The sequence below is a fragment of the Arvicanthis niloticus genome, chromosome 2, assembly GCF_011762505.2.
Source record: "Arvicanthis niloticus isolate mArvNil1 chromosome 2, mArvNil1.pat.X, whole genome shotgun sequence".
Classification (NCBI taxonomy): domain Eukaryota; kingdom Metazoa; phylum Chordata; class Mammalia; order Rodentia; family Muridae; genus Arvicanthis; species Arvicanthis niloticus.
In genome coordinates, this window is record NC_047659.1 from 75181892 (window position 1) to 75202491 (window position 20600).

The window sequence follows — 20600 nt, forward strand, 5'->3', positions numbered from 1 at the left end:
TGTCGCCCTTACTCCCTTATCCCTCTGCCTCTCATCATTCCTGGCCCCCACGAGGATACTTACATCTCTTCTACACTTGCCCACCTAGTGTTTATACCATTGCTGCCGCTCTTGAAGCCTCTTTCTGCTTACAAGTGACCTCTGTCCTGCCTTTTTTAATAGCTCCATTGACCTGTACAAGTTACATAGATTTGCTGAAAATGTGAGTCAGAAAAGAGGGACAGACACAGACCATGCCATAAAGCAGTGAGAGGAACCCATTCTTCTGAGGCAGATCCAACTGGCTCAGTCTAAGTGTTGCCAGCTTCCAAGGAAATTTTTTTTTTTTTTTTTACAAATTGAAGCAGACTTAAAGTTAAATCAAGATGAGTACTTATGTAAGTGAAAGCATGTAATTTGATTATAATTTCAAAGGTAAACATGATAGTTCATAAACAGAACAGTAGTGGTTTGGGTTCTGGCTGTCATATCAAAGAATCACCATTTTCTCCTAAATTGGGGTCCCCCCCCCGTGTGTGTGTGTGTGTGTGTGTGTGTGTGTGTGTGTACAGAGGTCAAGGTCAAGGTTGGTGGCTTTCTTGTGGTCCTCTGTAGTAACAAATTTGGAGCTTTGGTTTCTTTTTTAAAAAGAAAGGAAAACCAAAGAAATATAGAAATCTGTTTTTTATTTAATCCCAGATGTGGGTTACAGGGCTGCTTCAGATTGTCCACAGCAGCTGACTATGATTTTCCTCACGCACTAGCAGGAGTGTGATTTTGCCAGCTGCAGATAGTTTTTGCAATTATGTGATGTTTGGAATTCTGGAAACTTTTCATAGGGTATATAAATGCTCATGCCCCTGAAAGCGTGGTGGGTTGTTTTTTGGTTGTTGGTCTTGTTTTTTGTTTGTTTGTTTGTTTTTGTTTTTTTGTCACGTGCAAAGAAGAAACAACATTAAGAAATTAAATATCCTGACAGCTAAAATCAAAATTTCCCCAAGGAAATCAGTGCCCCTAATCAGCAGGAAAGTCTTTCTCCTCTATCCTTTTTTCTCTCCTGTCTTGTGTTAGGGGGTTGAAAGGGTTGAAAAAGGGTAGAGAAGGGTGGAAGAAAGAATAACCCACATAGTATCACATAGGAGCCAAGGTCCAGCTACAGTTTTCTACCTCTTTTTGTCCTTCCTTCCTTCCTTCCTTCCTTCCTTCCTTCCTTCCTTCCTTCCTTTCTTTTTTTCCTTTCTCTTTTGGTCTTGTTAGATAAGATCTCCCACTAAACTTGAAGCTCACTGTTTAGGTTATGTCAGCTTGCTTGTAGGATCCACCTATCTTTCTGCCTCTAGACACCCACCCCACCTTGCTGGAGTTACAGACAATCGCTGCCATACCTAGCTTTCACATGAGTTCTGAACTCATGTCTTTATATTTGTGTAACAAGTACTTTTCCGGAACAGAGCCATCTTCCCAGCCCCCGATCTAGCTTTCTCTGATGGCATCTTCAGTAGATATAGAAATACCTTGAGTTGACCCTGTGGCTGACCACTGAGCAAGACTAAAAAGCAGACATTTTACTAACACTTCTGATTAACAACTTCCAGCCCAGAGCAGACCTTTGGTTAGGGTTTTTGTAGCCTGCTTGCCACATGCATCCCAGGATCCCTATGAATGCAACATGATATAAAACGGTAAATGGACTTAAAACATTAGTTTTATTTTTTTTAACCATTTCTTTTTTTTTTCTTCTTGTCAGTCAATTGCGTGACTCTCAAGTGTGAACTTTATATATCATGGCATCATGGAGTAATGTCAGAAGGTTGCTCCCCAACCTCAGGAGAAGGTCACTAAAAGGAACATGAATAATAGATATAGTGTTCTGTGCTGTGATTTTAATGTATTTGCTGCAGCTGGTGAGTCACAGTGGCACTTAATTGAAGTGGGAAAGGTATAACTGGGACATTAACAAGGAAAGTGTGCAGCTCGGTGCTGTTTACATGCAGTCCAGTACGAGAGGCACAGCGGAGCCCTGGTCCTCCTCCAAGTGTTCCAGGAGCCACTTCCCTCTCTTACTTAGGCCCTTAATTTAAAGGGCAAGCCACACAAGCCGGGACCAAAGGCATAGCATGCTCAGCCCAACTGTGCCTGAACCTGCCCAGTTGGCTTGCCTGCAGCCATGTGCCATCTTTTGTGTTGTGTTGTGTTGTGATACAGTGAAGCAAGCCCACAGTGTCAGGAAAGACACAGGGCTGGGATAAAAATGCTCAACTTATAATGTAGGCGACAACCTTTGCTTAACTTAAGGGCATTGCACAGGGGAGTGGGAGAAGTCAGACGATTTGGGTAGATTGCTCAAGTGGGTCTTTCATCAGTCAGTGGTGGAATGGGTATTGGGATACCTGGCATGGAACTAACGAGATGGTTCAGTGGGTGAAGCCCTGCTGCACAAACATAAGGATCCGAGTTTGGAGTTCCAGCACTCACGGAAAAAGTAAGGCAACGCACCCCTGGAATCCCAGTGCTAGTCAGGTAGAGGCAAAAGGATCTCTGAGGCTCACCAGTCAGCTAGTTTAGCAAATCAGTAGGCTTCATGTTCAGTGGGAGCCCCTGACTCAAAAAATGAGGTGCAGAGTAATAGAGGACACATTGACTTCTGGCTGCCATTCGCATGAGTGTGTGTGTACACATGCAACCTCATATGTACATGCATGATTGGAAACACACACACACACACACACACACCATGTATTTGGTGATAGTAAATAATGATGGCATGCATGACTGACTGAACATTACTGAGCAAGGATTTTCTGAAGGCTTTCACAGTGTAACCAGGGACCACAGTCATTTCTACTTTGCAGCTGAGGAAAGCACTCAGAGAGGCTTAGTGTCTTTGCCAGTGTCACATAGGTGGGAGGTAGGAGAGCAAGACAAAGTTCTGCAGAGGAAGGCTGGAAGGCTGTTGCTGTTGCTAACTCAGCCATACTTGTATAAGGGCCCAGGGAAATGACATCACCATTATGAGTGTGAAACGGCCCTGGCGAATGGCAGATGATGTCAGAAGACCACAAGAAGGCTGAAGTGTCCTAGTGAGGAACTTTAAAGACTTACAACATGCTGAGAGCATTTGCTTTTCATTTCTCCTGATCTTTCTGATCATGGCAAAGATCAAATCCCGCTAACAGGCTGTCTTGTCCTTACACTGGCCCAGTATGTTTCAGCCTCCCCTTTTAAACAGAGAGAGCGGGAGCAGGTGTCAGATGCTCCAGGAAATAACAGTACCTAACCAGTCTTAATAAAAACATTTCCTGCTGTTTTTATTTTCATGCTGAACTAATGGCAGGCTTTTCATGATACAGGCAATGCAAAAGTTTCTCTTCAAGTGCAGTTTGCTCTAAGCCCTTTAGAAGAAACAAGAGCAAGGTACCACCGAGACATTTCAAAGCTAATGAAGGTTGAGGAAGGATGGTTGATTGCTGAGTGAATGGTGGCCTTGGTAGGCTTCCAGCTCATGTACAACCCATGGTTCACTCTCCACACATGTCAAGGTCATTGGGGAGATGCTATTCTCACTTCTGGTTTGTTAAGAAGTGAAGCAAGCCTCTGTGGGCTGGATTAAACTAATCTTTGCACTGAAACTATGGGTGTTCTGAAACAAACTAAGCTTGTTCTGAAAGCCGGTGGCTACAGCAGGAGGATGAGAAACAGACATTCATTTCTGTCCTCACTGAACCATAAAAACTGAGTCATGCAGAGTAGGCTCTAGGGTCAGAGCCTGCATCGGAACTGTGAAGGAGGCAGGGGCTTCCCCACAATGGCTGTGCTCAGGGCAGCTGCTGTGTGGCTTCTTTTCTCCTTTCCACCCTAGCCCCAGCACTGTCAGTCTTTTCCCATAGCAGCAATGGGACTCCGTGGCCAGCCCTGAAGTACGAACTGAGTCATGGTCGAACTCACTAGCTCAAAGTTAAATCTCCCAGCCTGCAGGCATTTCCCCCAATGTCCCACCATTAAAAGAACACCATGAATTAGAGAGACTCCACAAAGAGAAAGAGAGATGATCGTCTCCAAACTCCAGTTTGTAACATGACTGTGTCATCTACTTTTCCGTGTAAAGAGTATCACTTGGAAGGTAAGCATCTCAGGGCTACTGTAACAGTAAGCTAGAAAGGTTTTGGAAGAGGAAGAAGTCCTGAATCAGTCCAGTCAGCTTTCACCAGGTCATGCTTCAGTAGCAAACACTCCCTAAATTTCAGAGGATCCCAACAGCTAAAATGTGAAACTCAGCTTTTGCCTGAGTCTTCTCAGTATGAGTTTCATACCAAGAAGCAATCCTGCCTGGGTGCATTTTATAGCAAAGGGACAAAGAAATGTCAGAACCATGAGAAGGCTCCTCACGCTTCTGCTTGAAAGGTGACAGGTGTGACTTCTATTCTGTGCTTGAGTTCTCAGGGGAAGGTTCTAGGACAAGAGCCTGATTTCATTTAGCTCATTTTCAGGAAATCCTAGTAGCGAAGTGGGAAGTGAGCCAAGAAAGGACCAGTAGCTGAGACAGATGGGTCGTGGAGCTCCAGACCGGCCCAGGCTAGTGTGTTGACTGTTCCAAGCTTGTTGATCGTTGCTGCTTCTTGGAGGTCAGCTCTCCAGTGCTTCAGACTGTGTGAACACAGACAGACTGACTTTCTCATTTTTTGATGGTCTCTAGGTGAAGTCAGAGACACTAGCAGGTGGCCGCTTGCCTGATGTCATTGGGGTGATATGGCATGAAATATGAGGGCATGAGATTGTGGACATTTTGTTGGCAAAGCATGTTTTGGGGGATGTGCAATCTTTCCATAGAGATATAGAAAACATTTGGAAATGAAGGCGTAGTCTCTGCAGGTTGTATGAACTCTGAGGTATTAAGTGCTGAGAGCACTTTAGTGGGTAGAAGTGGACCTGCAGACACTGGGGTGGGGTTCATCTGTGCTTTGTGGGATCCCTCACCTCCACAAAGGTACTTCTGCATATTTCCTTCTTCAATGACTAAAATAATCAGATATTGCCAGCTGCCCCTTGGGGAGAAATTTAACCTCTAGCACACCAGTGATGCAGACCATCTGTCCACTCCTAATTCTCAAGGAGTTGTCTGCCCAAACAAGTCATGGCTTAATAGGAGAAACAAGACAATGGATACAGGAGCTTCAATAGCAGCCACCCAGAGGTGCTGAAGTCTGTTCAGATAATTTCACAATGAGACAGAAATTCTTCAAGAATAGGAACATTTGGCTGTTTTAAGGGCTTGGATATCCAGAGGAGACTCTAGAGATAATAACGTCTGCAGATCTTGAAGGTGATGCTGCATTTTCCAGATGAGCCCGGGCCCTTGCATGGCTTGGGATGAGAAGGGATGAGAAACTGACAGGTGTGAACATTTGTTCAAAAGTACGCAGGGTTTTTTTTCCCTTGCTCTAGCTCCAACCCTGGATTGAAACCCTACCAGAAAATCATGTTTGCAGCAAGTCACTTTCTTTCTGTGCATTGTAAGAACTTCTTACAAAGCATCTTCTTTCAAGTTCAGTTCTGTCCATCATTCACAGATGACCAGAATAGTTAGCAGCATCCCTGGAGTACCTGTATCCTAGAATTCCATTGCTTGGAGGAGCCCCTCATCTGTCTCCCAATCTCAAGAGTATCTCTGACAAACTATGCATAGTAGAAAGTACAACCTCCTCTTTGTCGTGAGTGGGTCACTCTCATCGACATGTTCCAGGTGTGTCCTGTCCCCACTCCCTTTCTTCCTCATAGTCCAGCTTCTGGCTGCTGGCTGCCTGCTGCTGGCTGCCTCCCACTGAGACCTGCATGGTGGGGAGCAGGATGAGTCTGTCCTTTAGGGTGGAATCTGAATTCTCTGCTTGGATGATGCCTGACTAATCCATTAACCAACTGTCTCCTCTGCACATCCCTGAAAGATGACTTTCCACTCCTAACCTACCCCACCCCCCTCCTCCGTGTTCTATCCTTTCTTCTTACTCATGCCCCACCTGCACGCTTCTCTAGGAAGGTAGCACTCCTTTCCAATAAGAGAAGCTCACAACTGGCCTACTGTTCAAACTGAGGAAAGTTACCTAGCCTCTCTGGACCTTTTCTTTTTCTCTGGATGGGAATATATAGTACCCACTTACAGGCATGGGAAGATTTAAAGAAGTCAGATACCTGGGAAGTATTTCCAACGTGGCTAGCACATGGAAAGCCTTCCATGACAGCCAGCTAGCATCAATGGTCCTAAGTGATAAGTGTCAGCTAAAGAGGACATAGAGGCTGTGACCAGATGTGGATGTAGTCAAGCTTCTAAGAAGCCTGATGCAGAAAATCCAGTCAGTCCATCATGCCTCTGCTGTGATTCCAGTATCAATCGGCAGCAGCAAAATGGCCCCAGTGGGAATTAAGGGCTCAAAAAGGAATGGCAATACTCTTGCCCAAGACACACTTGTGAAAAGATCAGATAAATGCTAATGATGGTGATAACCGTCACACTGAGTCCCATGTTCTCTTGCAGGCACTTCTGCACATGCCAACTGATTATGTTTTTCCCCCCACAGTCCCATGCATTGTTATTACTATCAGAGATACTCCTTGTGGGAACGATGTGTTTGGGATTCAGTATGGTTAAAGCAATTTGTCCAAGGTCATGCAGCTCCTAAGTGTCAGAGGGATAACTGAATGCATCTTGGGTGGTGCTCCGGCAGATGTCACCACATGCACTAATTAAGCTTATCCAGCCATGTCTATTCATAGCTGTGATTAGGACCAAGCTAGGTCTTTCTCAGATGCAGTATTGTCTGTGAAATTTTGGATCAGGACTGAAGTGGCCCACAGTGAGGCCAGACACTCTATGAAGCAGCCATACATTGAGAGGACTAGTTGGGAGATCTGAAACTTTGGGAACTCTGCAGAGGCTTAACCTGGAGTCGGGGGACAATCATACTAGCTCATCTGTGAAATGTTCATGTTGTCCATATTCTGGGCCAGATATCCCCAGTTTGGGTATTCCTAGATGAAAACAGAGGCACTGTTCTGCAAGCCACACAGATGATTCACACAGATGATCACCAGGCAGATGATTCTATGTGGGAGGTAAACTCCTACCACCTTCTGACAAAAGCCTTTCTGTATCTTCTATAGCATAAGACTACAACCATGTAGCTCACTGTAGATGCTCCTCTCTGAAGATTGAAACAAACACATGGTTTGGAGTACCAGCCAAAGCGATGGGAGCGGTGCTCAGGAGTCCACCCATGTGCATGTTAGAGAGTATGCTCCTTGGCTCGTTAAACATAGGATGCATGCAGTGTTCACATAAGGAAAGTAGACAGGCTCTGAGTCTTCATGACCTTGGGAATTGCTCATCCAAATGGAGTGATGTTGATTGACCCTCGCCTTCCTCCCTCCCTCCCTCCCTCCCTCCCTCCCTCCCTCCCTCCCTCCCTCCCTCTTTTTCTCTCTTTCTTTTCTTCCCTCTCTCATTCCCCTTTCTTCATCTCTACATTTCCTTCCCTCCTTCCATCTCTTTGTATCTATTTTTTATGTATGAATATGGGCACTCGTATGCCACAGTGCCCATATGGAGGCTCCTCCTCCTTGTTTGAGGCACAATATCTTATTTGTCACTGTATACACCAGCCCTAGAGCTGCAGGGGCCTCTACTGTCTCTACCTCCCATTTTAGCACAGGAACACTAGTTAAGACAGGCACCACTGCACCTAGGTTTACATGGGTGCAGGAGAGCTAATCCCAGCCCCATGTACTTGTGTGACAAGCACTATACCCACAGAGCCATCATCACCCTGGTCCTTGATGAGATTCTTTACAGTGGATCTTTTCAGAACGTTTTGTCCCCAAACTCACATTATCACCCAAAGCATGCATCTCTTTCCAGTCTTTAGAACAAGGAACACTTAAATGTGCTGGCAATACTCAGAGAGACACAGTATGGGAAAAGATGTTTCTGTGAGAGGAGGCCATGGAGGTTCTTAGGAGCCAAAGCCGAGTTCTTTGGGCAGAATCCATTGAGTAAATTAAACCATGGAACATTGAGAAAGTACATGTAGAGGGAGGCTTAGATGCTGAAATAATCCTGGGCATTGATACTGAGATAAGTCAGAGGTGAACTTCAAATGAGCATGGCTTTGAGGAGTTCAGTGGTTTATAATGATGCATAGAAGAAGAATGTTTAGGAAATAAAACCAGGGAGGAGCATGCAATGACATGGCTAGGGGTTAGGCGACTTTGCTGGGCTCTGGAGCTGACTGCAAACTGTGGGATAGCCCATGGAAATCCACAGGGTCTAGGAAGTAGATAGCTCTGGCGCTTGTTCACAGAGAGAAGAGGGACATCAAAGGCCTCAAATGGTTCCGATGAGGCCTTCAATTCCTGTAAGTTATGCAATGTACAAACAAACACCTAGCAACCTTGGGGGTTGGAGCCAACTGACAGCCATCAGTAGGACAACATGTGACTTCTTTGACATCAAACCACTGGGTAGGTAAGCTTTAAAATACCCAACTTCATGCTGGGGATGGACATTTGAGCTCATCCCAGAAATTGGAAGTGAGTGCGCTCCTGCAGCTAAGAGAATGGTCAGGTCAGACATCTGGGTTGGGGCATGGTAGGAGTGAACTGTGAATGGCAATGAAAAGGGAGGAAGGCTTGTACACCTGAAGAATGGGAGGGAGCACAGAAGGAAGGGAAGTAAGGTGGGTGGGGGTACATTATTAAAGATGTGTGAGAACCAATGTTGACATTTGGCAACATCTGCCTACTATAGCTGAGCAGACCTTGCTTAGAAATGGAGAGGCGTTGTGAGAGAAAGGATGAAAGGCAGCTGCATCGTATGTGCTTAGGAAGTATCTCCGGATGGTGTGTTATACTTGTAGGTCTCTGAACCTTTGTGCACAATGAGAATCCATGCATCTCATGGCACGATTCTCAATTTAGCTGTGCCTGTTGGGTCTGAGTCTCTTTTACTGATGCTTATCTTTCTACCTGGAGTTTTTCCTCCTTGACTGACTCCTAGATCACATGTCTGTGAGATGCTTGGTGGTGAGTTGGGAAAGCTGGATCATCAACCAGACCATTATCCATGACTTTCTTATATAACACTTGAGCATGCAGAAGGGAGGTGATATGTGCTGAGTTGACCCATGGGTTCAACTTTGTAGAAGTTCAGAAGCAAGCATCTTCAAGAATCACTACCAAAGAACCGGTCCAGGTGAACAATCTACATATCCCAGCTCTGCTGTCGTGTCTGTCTGTCATGTGATAGCTCTCATTGTACTTGCAAAGACAGGGCAGAACAAATGATGTACTGAAATTTTATTTTCAGTTAACCTCGCTGAAGGCACTGCAGGCCAAAGATGGCTGCCCTAGTTAAGAGACTCTCTGTTCCTGGTGTGCTGGAAAAGAATTGCTCGCTCAGTTTTGATGGTGAAAGATAGTTTCCTAGCATTGCAAAAGTCCGTGAAGTATCTGCTCTGAGGTTATCTTTGGAACCTTGTAGAATTAGAATGTGCTTCTTTCCCTTTTTACAATGCAGTGTGGGTTGTCACAGAGATCACCAGCCCACCTCACTCCCTCTGCTAACTTCCTCTTCAAGTTACTCTTCCTTTTTCAGATGTGGAAAGAAAATGGCAGGACATCCCCAGTTCTGCCATACATCTTTACTAGGTTCTTGGCACAGTTTTAGGGGGACACTGTAATTAGGACAACCTTCTAATAGTTCATTCTTCTGCATACTGGCTTCTAGCTTCAGAAGTCCAAGAAAGCGGTATTTTTAAAAAGGCATTGATGAAACAGAAACTACTGGTAGCAACGGTTCAGGAAACCAAAAAGAAGCACATATTTTGAGTAAGGGCTTTCGTGTTGCCTTGCATGGAGGCAATACACATCAAAGTCTCCAAGTGTGTTCCCTTCCAGTCATAATGTAGGAGGAAACATCTGGAACTGTCTTCTGCAGTTTTACTCTCATGCCTGCTTTTTAAGGTTGTCCTTTCACTTTTTGCTTTAAGGAAAATGTACTTAGACCATTTTATTGTATAATCTTATTTAGCTTCCTTCTAGCCTTGGGCATTGTTCTTGTGACCACTCTTAAGTTGAGAGAACAGTCACTAGATGTGCTTCATGCTCAGAGTTTTAAACACATTGGAGTTGACACATGAGAATGTGGATAGGAGTTCTGTTTCTTCTGGTTCTTACTTCATTCTTGCTGGGCCACTGGCTTAGCCTTTTCTCCATGATTGAACTGGGCTGTTTCTAGTTCTCTTGATTCATAACTAGCATGGAAAATACTTGTCTTTGTTGGTATGACATTTTATTTTCTTAGAGATAATTCCATGAGCCATATTTTAAAAAAAGTTAGTAGGCCTATGAATGCAATTTAAAGTACTCCCTACCAATTTCCAGCAAGAGCAAGCCCAGATAGAATAGCCACCCATGGTGTCATGTGTGCTTCTCTGCAAGAAGCTACACTCCTAAATGGTTTAAGTCACTCTCCTTTGATTTATTGTCATACTAGGGACCAGAAAGCAAAGTTAATTAGATATGCTTAAGTAAACATTTTAAGTAATGTAATTTACTTAAACATTTTAAGTAAATGCTAAAAATTTAAGTAATGCTTACTATTTTTTAGTAAAAAGTACTATTTTACATATATACATATAAATATACATATGTAAATAAACATATATGTAAACAAACCTCCATACTGGGCAGTGTTTCCACTTTCTACACAAGACGGCAACTACTCGTTGTGACCTAATTGTCGGAGGAAATGATCAGTTTGGATGCAAGTTCAAGGCTAGCTTCACTCTGAAGTTGAGTCTTGACCCTTGACCCTTGCTGTTTGCAGTACAGGAAAGACAGGCAGAGAGAACTCATGGATGCATCTCTCCCCAGAGCTCTCATGCCCCAATGGGCTGATTGCCTAGATTGATGTTAGTTATGGAAGAAAACAGACAAAGGACTGTTGGGGTGACTGGAGTGGAGATGTGGGAAGAGACCAGGGCTCCACGGTGCCGCAGGTCTGACAGTAAGCTTGTCTTGGTTAGTGTCATCTGCAGAATTCTGGCCATAGGTCTTTCATCCTGAAGGCAAATTCTATCCTTTAGACCTTTCTACAACCGAGTGGAAGAATGCAAGCTCACACTGGCCCATGTTCCAACAGAAGGGAAATGTTCTTTGAAGAAGCCTTGTGTTTGTTTTCTTCTTGGAAATTTTATGTCACACTCCATCACTGACTTATATTTATTTCTATGTTAGTGTTTTTAACTACCAATCTCTTGGCTTCTAATGTGTAATCATTTATAAGTTTTATAATAGAAATGTTTTTTTATAATAGAAATCAGATACATTATAAGACATATTCCATTTTCAGAAATGTTTAAATGGGTGAAAAGTGTGAATATAACAACAACAACAACAACATTCCATGGAGATGCCTTGTGTTTCCAGTGGACCCAGAGCTGTCTTCTGGCACGCATCTGTGAGCATGCTGAGGATGGAGAGTCCTCAGTAGATGCTGAGGATGGAGAGTCCTCAGTAGATGCTGAGGATGGAGAGTCCTCAGTAGATGCTGAGGATGGAGAGTCCTCAGTAGATGCTGAGGATGGAGAGTCCTCAGTAGATGCTGAGGATGGAGAGTCCTCAGTAGATGCTGAGGATGGAGAGTCCTCAGCAGATGGTGCACAGTGATCGGTGTTATTGGGGGTCAGTGGTGAGATGGGTAGGGTGCATGAGGGGTTCTTCAGCCTTCCTTATGCTTTTTGGCTCCTCTCATTTCCACACCAGTAGGAAATGTCCACTCTCTACTTGCCATTAATTGCCTTTGGTCCCAGATAGCCTCTGTCGTAGGACAGCTATGGTTAGCAACAGTCCTGGCTGGTAACCACTATAGCATCTCTTCCTTTAGATGGGACAACCCATACCTCCATTAGTTACAAAACTGCGCCTAGATTAGAACCAGTGTCAGAGCGGAAGATAGACTTCTGGAAAGGTGTCTGATAAAACCCTCTTGGACTTAGGCTCTGCTCTTCATTCTAGGGGGGGTCTCCTTTTTTTCCAGGATTTCATCCACAAATCACATTATTATTATTAGATAACATTCTGTTTTCTAATAAGGGTTTGTATCTTGACCCTTTATTTGATGTTTGCCGAGGCTTACTGAAAGAAACATCTAGTCTTTCAAGGTGGAAATCAAATACTTGTTTTATAACTCAGTGTGACAATGAGGGAGATCTAAGTTTATCCTTATAGGGAGTGCAGTTTAGCAGGGATGACAGGAGTCAGATAGACAGAGAATTAGACCTGTGCAGTTGAGTTGGGAAGTCTTCTGAGAGAAGGTAGTGCTGCACCTTGGTGAGAAGGATGAACAGGAGCCTGCCAGGAGAAGGGAGGGTGTGGTGCCTTGCTTGCCAGCATTTGTACGGATGTCTCTAGTAGTGATAGCCAAATCATCAAGATGACAGGAAAGGAGAAAGTCAAGGAGGGCAGCCTCACCTGCACATGTCAGAGGTTCTCCAACTTCTGTATGCTTTACTTCTGTGCACATAAGCTACACTTGAAATTGAATATGTCTTTGAGTAATAGTCACCATAGTAAATGGTTATAGTGTGTAAATATCCACCAATATTTCAGAAGTGTTAAATGTTAAATAAACAAAAACCAGAATTCTAAGTTACTGTACACAGTGAGCCCTGGTTGTAAACATCTTCCTCTGCCTGGTTTTCCTAGCCCTTTAAGCTTCTTTCCATAGGGCATATGCAACTTTCTATCTTGCCTATTAAATGCACCCTTAGCATACTCCCAAAGGCACTTTATCTTGTAGATTTACTAAATATTATTTGCATACCACACAACTTTTAGCTTAAAATTTTCTTGGGACCAGGGCTAAGTAGGTTGCTGGGAGAACACAAGTTTACGTTGTTATCAAAATCCTGTGGCCTGAAATGTCCTTCAATTAGACTCCACAGACTCAGGAGAAACTGAAATCCCACCAGGGACATTAGGAGCACCCTGGCCACTCCAGGAAGTGGAGGATGAATGGAAATATCCCACGACCTCTCTGGAGATGGCAGTGTATAGACTGTGGAGTGCCGGCTTCCCAGCTAGGGTCTCTAGAACAGATTCTGCTTCTTCTGCCTCTCACTAGGTACCTGATCATGAGTATCCCACTTAATTTTCTGAGCCTCCACCGTCTCCTCTGGGGAGTAGCACTGTGATAGGAACTGCTTTATTGAGCTATTAGAAAGTAATGCCAGACTTACATTAAGTATTAGCTATCATTAATATGCTGTTGATACTCAGCTCTCAGATGGACCTGGGTCAGCAGATTGTTGTTGGTTGGATTAGGCCACTGGGGAGGCCAGAACACACAAAAAGGATATAAGATGTTAGCTGGATGAGAAAAGGGGGCTTGCAAGCCCTCACACCTAGGAGAAGAGCTATTGATGGTTGATGACTCCTAGGGGAGGGAAAGTCAGTTTTACTGACGGTAAGGTCGATCACACTCCAGTGGACGGCCCCACATCCATGAGTATATAGGCAGTACTAATTGGACTTGGTGGCTTATTTTTTTAAAAAAGACATGAAATTTGGTATGGGGGGGGTGAAGTGGACAGATCTGAGAGGAGTTAGAGGATGAGTAGGAAGGTAAATATAATTAAAATACATACATGTGTGAAAATGTAAAAGAATTAATTAAATGTCATTGAAATTATTCTTTGAATTCTAAAATAAAACAAAACCCAAAGCCCTGTTAACAGGTTTGGGTATGTTCTCAGAGGGGTGTCAGGTTTAGATTACTGTGGCTGACATAACAGAATCTTCAATTCCTTATATAACATTCTCTGGCTGAGAGTTGAGGGGGCTTCAGTAGCTGGTAGTTCCAGATTCACGAGAAGTTCCAAGTATCCTCCAATCAGGTCTGATTGGTTATCCAGGTCTACTGGAGTCAGTCATCAAAGGACTTGCTGCCTAAGCCAAGCATTTTGAGTTGTGCAATCTTATCACAGTGCACATCTCTGCCAAGATGCCCGGGTGCTTCAGGCACAGGCCGAGCTCCAATCAGAAGCCAGGACCGAGCACAGGACTGCCTGGGACTGCAACCAAGCTCTGCAATGTATTAGTCATGACCTCGAACAAGTTTCACAACCCCAGCCTCTCTATCTTCCCAATTAATCTGGAGTAAATGTTTGCATCTTTGGGGTAACTGTGAGGATTGGTAGAAACAGAGGCTGCCAAGCACATGGCATGACATAGCACTTTGGCCAGACAGTCAACAGAGGTGATGCCTGTGCCCGCCTCCCACAACTACATGATAAAGCAAGGCAGGACCAGAGAGTCTCTTACGTTCTTCATTTATGAAAAGCTGAACTAAAATAAGAATCAAATGCAGAGGCTGCTCAGCCTCTAGGGTCTGGGCTATGTTCTCTGCAGATTTGACCATTGGTCTCCCTGGATGAAAAACAGGACATCAGAATTTCCTGGTTCTTGCCAGGCAGTGGTTATGAGGCATGAAGTTTTGTACTCAGTCCTTAGTATAGGTGACCCTATCCAGTGCTCCCATTTCACAGAGAAGAAAACAGAGTCAGAGGTGCTGATAGCTCTCTTACAGTTCTGTTCAATGGTAGAGCTGGGATATACATGTCTGGTGTCCATGTTTATAACCACTCCAAACAAGCTAGACTTCTGACACTGGCTGGAAAGATATGTAGGAAAAAGATGGGAATGCCTTTTCATATGCATAGTTCTAAGTTTCCTGAGCCTCCAAACTGTCTTCTCTCTCTATGTCCTCCCCAAGCCATAGCAAATAGACTAGAGGGACACATGGTAAAAGCAGAAACATCTGGCCAGATGTTTGATGAGGATGATTCTGAGTGTGTACACATGCATGTTTCTCTGTGTACAAGTACATGTGTGAGCACATGTGTGAACATTCATGTGGAGACCAGAGGACAGCCTCTGTTATTGTTCCCCAAGTAGTGACCCTCAGAACTCACCAGGAACAATAGGCTGGATGGCCAATACAGATCTGCCTTCCTCCACAAAGCAAGCATGGCCAAGGTGGACACACTTGAGGATGTCCCTCAAGATTGTGTCTATGGCAAGCCTGGCCAATTGATCATAGAACACATTTTCAATGACTCTGGAAGCCACCTCGGAATTTTTCTTAACTCATTGCTTCAGGCATCCATTCACTATTAGTGAGCTGGATGTTGGCCCTGAGGTAAAATTTCATTTGCATCCATTTTTGTCTCTCAAATGATATAAAGGACACTGAGCTAGGTTGTGAAGACTGCTCAAGAGACTGTGTGCACTGAGTTCCTCCATCTGGCCAGGGTCGATGAGGAAAATCCCTCAGGAGTGTGTCCAGAAGCCAGAGACAGCTGATCTGTGAGACACTGTGTGCCTTAGGTCCCATGGCGCCTTTTTGCCTGGCTGTTGTGGGGTTTTCTCTCAAAAATGGCTGTCTCCTAAAATTTAGGTTTTGCCTGTCTTAAGGTCTTTTTGTTTTCTTGCCTTCTCTCGGTTGGAGAGCCCCATAGCTCAAACTCTTCAGTCCAGACCCAGCAGCCCAGTTTTAAAAGTCGAGACTCCTTCCTCTGGTGCTGGATCTTCTCTACTGTTCAATCCCACTTAGCCTCATCGTTCTCTCCTCAGCCTGTTTAAAGCACATGGCCGTCTTTTACCCGGGGACAAGTTGCATGGTGTCAGTTAATGGCCAAGTTGCATGGTGTCAGTTAATGGCCCTGGAGAAATTCTGTCACCACCTTTTCCCCATTTTGTCTAGTCACATCTGGCCCAGGAGTCTCATTATCACTCACTGAGAAAGCCACTCCTATCTCCTTTGTGCTTTTTGAAGGGAACACATGCCACTAACCATAGTTCTTACCCTCTTATAGTCACTCAATGGTTATGAAGTGCGTCTTATGAGCCCCTTGTGACAACGAGGCAGTCGGGCCCTAATTGAGCCTAGAGTCTGACCACATCAGTTATTCTCTTGCTCAAGTGCCTGCCTCTGCCAGCACACCAGACCTGCTGTGGTCAGGGGATCCACACCATTGGACTTCCTCAACTCAGTGCATAGTCTCAGCATTGACTGAAACATGGTTTCTCCTCCTGTCTGGACAGCTATCCATTCTATAATATGCCATTCTTAGAAAGTCTCACTTGAGACTGGAGGGATGTCAGTAGAACCAACCAAGGAGCCTAGGATAGATGTTCTTCATGGTGCTGCATTCTTGGTAGCTGGAGCTTGGGTGAGATGTGTGCCTCAAGGGGGAGCAGAGGGCTTAGATGTGTGAAGAACATGATATGGACTTAAGTGTCAGCCCCTCTGCTGGGAGCCTTACATTATCTATGTCTCAGTGGCCTCGTCTAAAAAATGGGTATGAAAACAACCCCAGCCCTATAAAATGGTTGTAAAGATTTAAAAGAAGAAATGAATTTGATTACAGAATGTTGTACCTCATTGGTACAAACATTGACCATTGCTTAAAATTTCCTGGCAACAGGATTGAGTATTGTTTTTCACTTTTACTTTTACAGCTTTCTGTAGGGGAAAAAAGGATATTATTTGTATAATTTGAAAACCATATAATAAAACATTATTTTTTGAAATGGGGACAGAGTCTCATTGGTAAAGGGTGTATTGTTAATCCTATGAGCTTCCCTCTTTGCCCATTGTGGGTACTTCAGAATTTACTTACTTTAGGGAGGAAGTCTTTACTCCCAGTCCTCTGCGTCCCTCCCTCTGTCTTGTTGGCTTGCCAACCAGTGGAGGCTACAACCCTCCTGAGTAATATTGTGATTGGCTTAGGGGGAGTAGGGAGGGAAATATGACTCTGTGTGCAAGAACAGAAGCAAGGAACAAACCATTTATGGGGTGTTTTACAGTGAGACTGTAATTGGAACCCTGGGACTTAGCAAGAATTATGAGGTGGGATAGGCTTAACACCAAACATCCTGAAGTATTAGTGTGGATGGCCCTGGCATGGAGAATAGCTGTATGTCATGGTGTGTGTGTGTGTGCGCGCGCACATGCGTGCGTGCATGCATGCGTGTTGAAATATGGAGGGTAAAGATGATGTTATCCTTTTTATAAATGTGCCATGGTTGAACATAGATGTACAGGACCAGCCTGAGGCAAGTATTTTCAATGCTGGAACTCCAGCATGAATGGGTGTCCCATCTCTGCTATTGAATAAGGGGCAGTGGGATTAAGGTAAGGAAGGGATCCTGCAGTTTCTATAATTTAAAGGGATGCAATAAAAAGGATTAACATGCCATGTTTCCTGCTGGAAGTTGAGAATCCAGAGGTTGCACACTCTGCTGAGAGGTACCTTCTGCCAGAGAACATCCTCCAGCTCTTGTAGGCAGATTGTGTGCTTTGATTCTTAAGCACATAAACTCTGCGTTGTTGGGGCAGAAGGTTAACTTTTGTCAATATCTGTACCACATGATCTGGAGGAAGGGAGGAGGCCATCCATCAGCCAGGCTTTACCAGCCTCTGTCTTTGTACAGGCAGCTTCTTAGATTCATTTTTTAAAAAGTTTTCTTTCATTCAAGGTGACCACTTCTGAATTTCTTGACAGAAGTCTTAACTATGCAGCACAATACAGAAGTATAACACTGTTTCAAACAAACAAACAAACAAACAAACAAGACACCCCCGACGAGTGTGGGGATGAACAAACACCTGACATGTCAGCCCTAAGGAGGCAGAGGGGGTGGCTGCAAACTGGAAGCCGGACAGGTCTACATAGTGAGTTCTAGGCCATCCAGTGGTACATAGCAAGGCCCTGCCTCCGACCTAAGAAAACAAAACAAAACAAAACAAAACACAATACAGTACAGTACAACTTTTCCTAAAACTCCAGAAAATGTGTAATGGTTTTCTTCACTACTTTCTTCCAGCACTTTCTTCTCCTCTCAGAGGCAACCCATGCAAATAGTTTTTTTTTAATTTTCCAGAAGTTCTTTCCATGTACGCAGTTGTTCACATGCAGATACAGATTTCAGTCTCCATGTAGAGCGCATCTCAATACTTTCGTATGTCAGCTCACGGGTGACCTTTTATAGAGGAGTTTAGTTTTTGCTGCCCGAGCCAGCAATGTATACAATGTATTCAACCATCCATACTCTCCAGCTTTAGCTTATTACCCAGTTTTTACCATAGAAGCAGCTTTTCAAAGAATAGATATCGCTATGAACACATACAATTCTCTAAAACAATAAGGAGATTTTTTTTGTTTTGTTTTTTGGTTTGTTTTTTTGTTTTGTTTTGTTTTTGTTTTTGTTTTTGTTTGTTTGTTTTTTTGAGACAGGGTTTCTCTGTATAGCCTTGGCTGTCCTGGAACTCACTCTGTAGACCAGGCTGGCCTCGAACTCAGAAATCTGCCTGCCTCTGCCTCTCAAGTGCTGGGATTAAAGGCGTGCGCCACCACCTCCCGGCAAGGAGATATTTTTGTGCGCCAAATGCATACTTCGTATTTTGACAGAAAGCCTGGAAGCTCCCCACCCCCAGTACCTGTTTGGCCGTTCACATTAAGCATCCAGATCTTTGCTCATAACAGATGTTCTCATCTGTGTGCACGCACTCATGTATTTGTGTGTTGTATGCACTCATTAGTATAGGTGTGTGCACATGTGCATGTAGATGTGTGTGCCTATGTGTGGAGCGCAGATGTCTTCCTTCCCTTGCCCTCTATCTTTATTTTATTATCCTTTTGAGGCAGGGTCTCTTATTAAAATTGAAGCTCCTCAGTTTGGCTAGACTGGGTGGCCAGTGAGCTCCAGAGTCTGCCTGATTCTCCCCATGATAGTATTGAAGTTACAGGTGCATGATGCCATGCCTAGGTTTTCAGTCTGTGAATCCAAATAAGGGTCCTCATGCTTGCGTGGCATACAGCTAGTCCACTGAGCCATTTTCCCCAGCCTTGACATTATCACCTCTTTCCTTTTCTTTTCTTTTACTTTTTCTTTTTCTCTTTGTGGGGTGTGTGCATGTGCGTGTGTATGTATGTATGGTGTGTGTGGTACATGCATATGACGGTGTGAGTGGGTGGGCACATCCAGACATCACTCACTCCCTCTATCACTCTCTGCCTTAGTGCCTTGAGACAGGGTCACTCACAGAAGCAAGAGTTCACTGTTTGGGTTGGGCTGCATGATCAGCAGCCTCCTGGATCTGTCTGTCTTTGCTTCAGCCAATGTGGGAGTTGCAGGCCCCACTGGGCTGGATGGTCAGCAGCCTCTCTGGCTCTGTCCCTACCCCCACCAATGTGAGTATTGCAGGCACCACAGGTATATGAAGCTTTTGACATGGGTGCTAGGGATTTGAACTCAGGTCCTCATGATTACACAGCAAGAATTCTTACCCATTCCTTGGATCCTCATCTTCCCATTTCTTCTTATCAGTTTTTTTTTTAATGTTTTGCCAATTGAATATGCAAAGGTTGGTGCTTGCATTTACTTGGCCCTGAGTTCTAATGGGACAGAAGTTTCTGCATGTTGTTTGTGCTACTCTGTACTGGTAGATTTTTCAATGTAATTTCAAACATTAATAGGACTATTCTGGAAACACCTCTCCTTCAGAGCTGATGTCCACTTAGTGGTCTCAGCATACTTTCATTTTGGGGGGTTGGTAGTTGATAGACACCCACCTTGTGGATGAAATCCCACAGGCCAAGGCTCCCTCTGCCCTCCTTGTCAATTCCAAGTCTCAGTGCTTCTACACTATCCTCTGCCTCTGTGGCCTGGCTTGCAGACCACAGAACAGCCATTGAGGGCTAATGTAAGCATTTCAAAGGACTTGGAAGACCCTGTTCTAGAACAAGTCCAGCCTCCATCAAGATAACTTGACATCCTGATGGCATTCAATTTCAAATTTATTCCCACAATCCCCTCTGCCCTCCTTATCAGGTACTCCATGTGCATCTCTCCTAATGGTTCGTAGCTTCTGAGACCTACTCACTGATTTCTTGAACTGCTTGCTCTCTGCTCTCTGCTCATGTTTGCTGATGGTCTAGGATTGGACTTATATAATTTCCTTCTGACCTTAGGTGCCACATGATAATTCAAGAAGGCACAGATACTCAGGTGACCCTCATGTCACTTGTTATGTAAGAATTCAGAGTGCCACTGTGGAGTTGGTGGTGTTTTCTAGGAAGTCTGTGCATTCCCTTGAACTGACTTTTATGTTGTCTCTCAGTCAGTGACTGTTCAAGGAATATCCCCTTAATTCAGAGATGGCCATGGGGACAGAGAAGAAAAGACGGTGCTCATGACTACTGTGCAGCACACACTAACTAATTACCTGTCCACCTCAACAAACTCCCCCATGCCTATAGTGGATAAAGAAACAGGCTCTTTGGGATTAGAGTGATTTACTAAGAACTATACAGCTGTCAAATGGCAAAACAGTCTAAGGTTGTGTGTATGTGAAGTTGTGTGTGCATGGTGTATGTGCATGGTGTATGTGTGTGTATGCAGTTGTGTGTAAGGTATCTGTGCGTGGATGGTATGTGTATGTACATGTGTGTGTGTGTGTTTGTATATGTATGCATGCATATCTCCTGTGTGCGCGCAAGTGTGTATGT

The 20600-nt window shown here is 44.3% G+C and overlaps 1 protein-coding gene across 4 annotated transcripts in view; it reads left to right on the plus strand.

Moving 5' to 3' along the window:
• Slc1a2 (solute carrier family 1 member 2) overlaps nucleotides 1-20600 on the plus strand; it is a 130697-nt gene that overhangs the window by 40075 nt on the left and 70022 nt on the right. Inside the window, exon 1 of one of the 4 annotated variants that reach the window (XM_076929340.1) lies at nucleotides 8486-8590. The exons of 2 other annotated variants lie outside the window; for them this stretch is intronic. In XM_076929340.1, the coding sequence (XP_076785455.1) occupies nucleotides 8583-8590 (8 nt within the window). In that variant the 5' untranslated portion in view covers nucleotides 8486-8582. Of the gene's footprint in view, nucleotides 1-8485; nucleotides 8591-20600 lie in introns of those variants that run through there. One more of the 4 variants, XM_076929341.1, reaches the window with a different exon arrangement.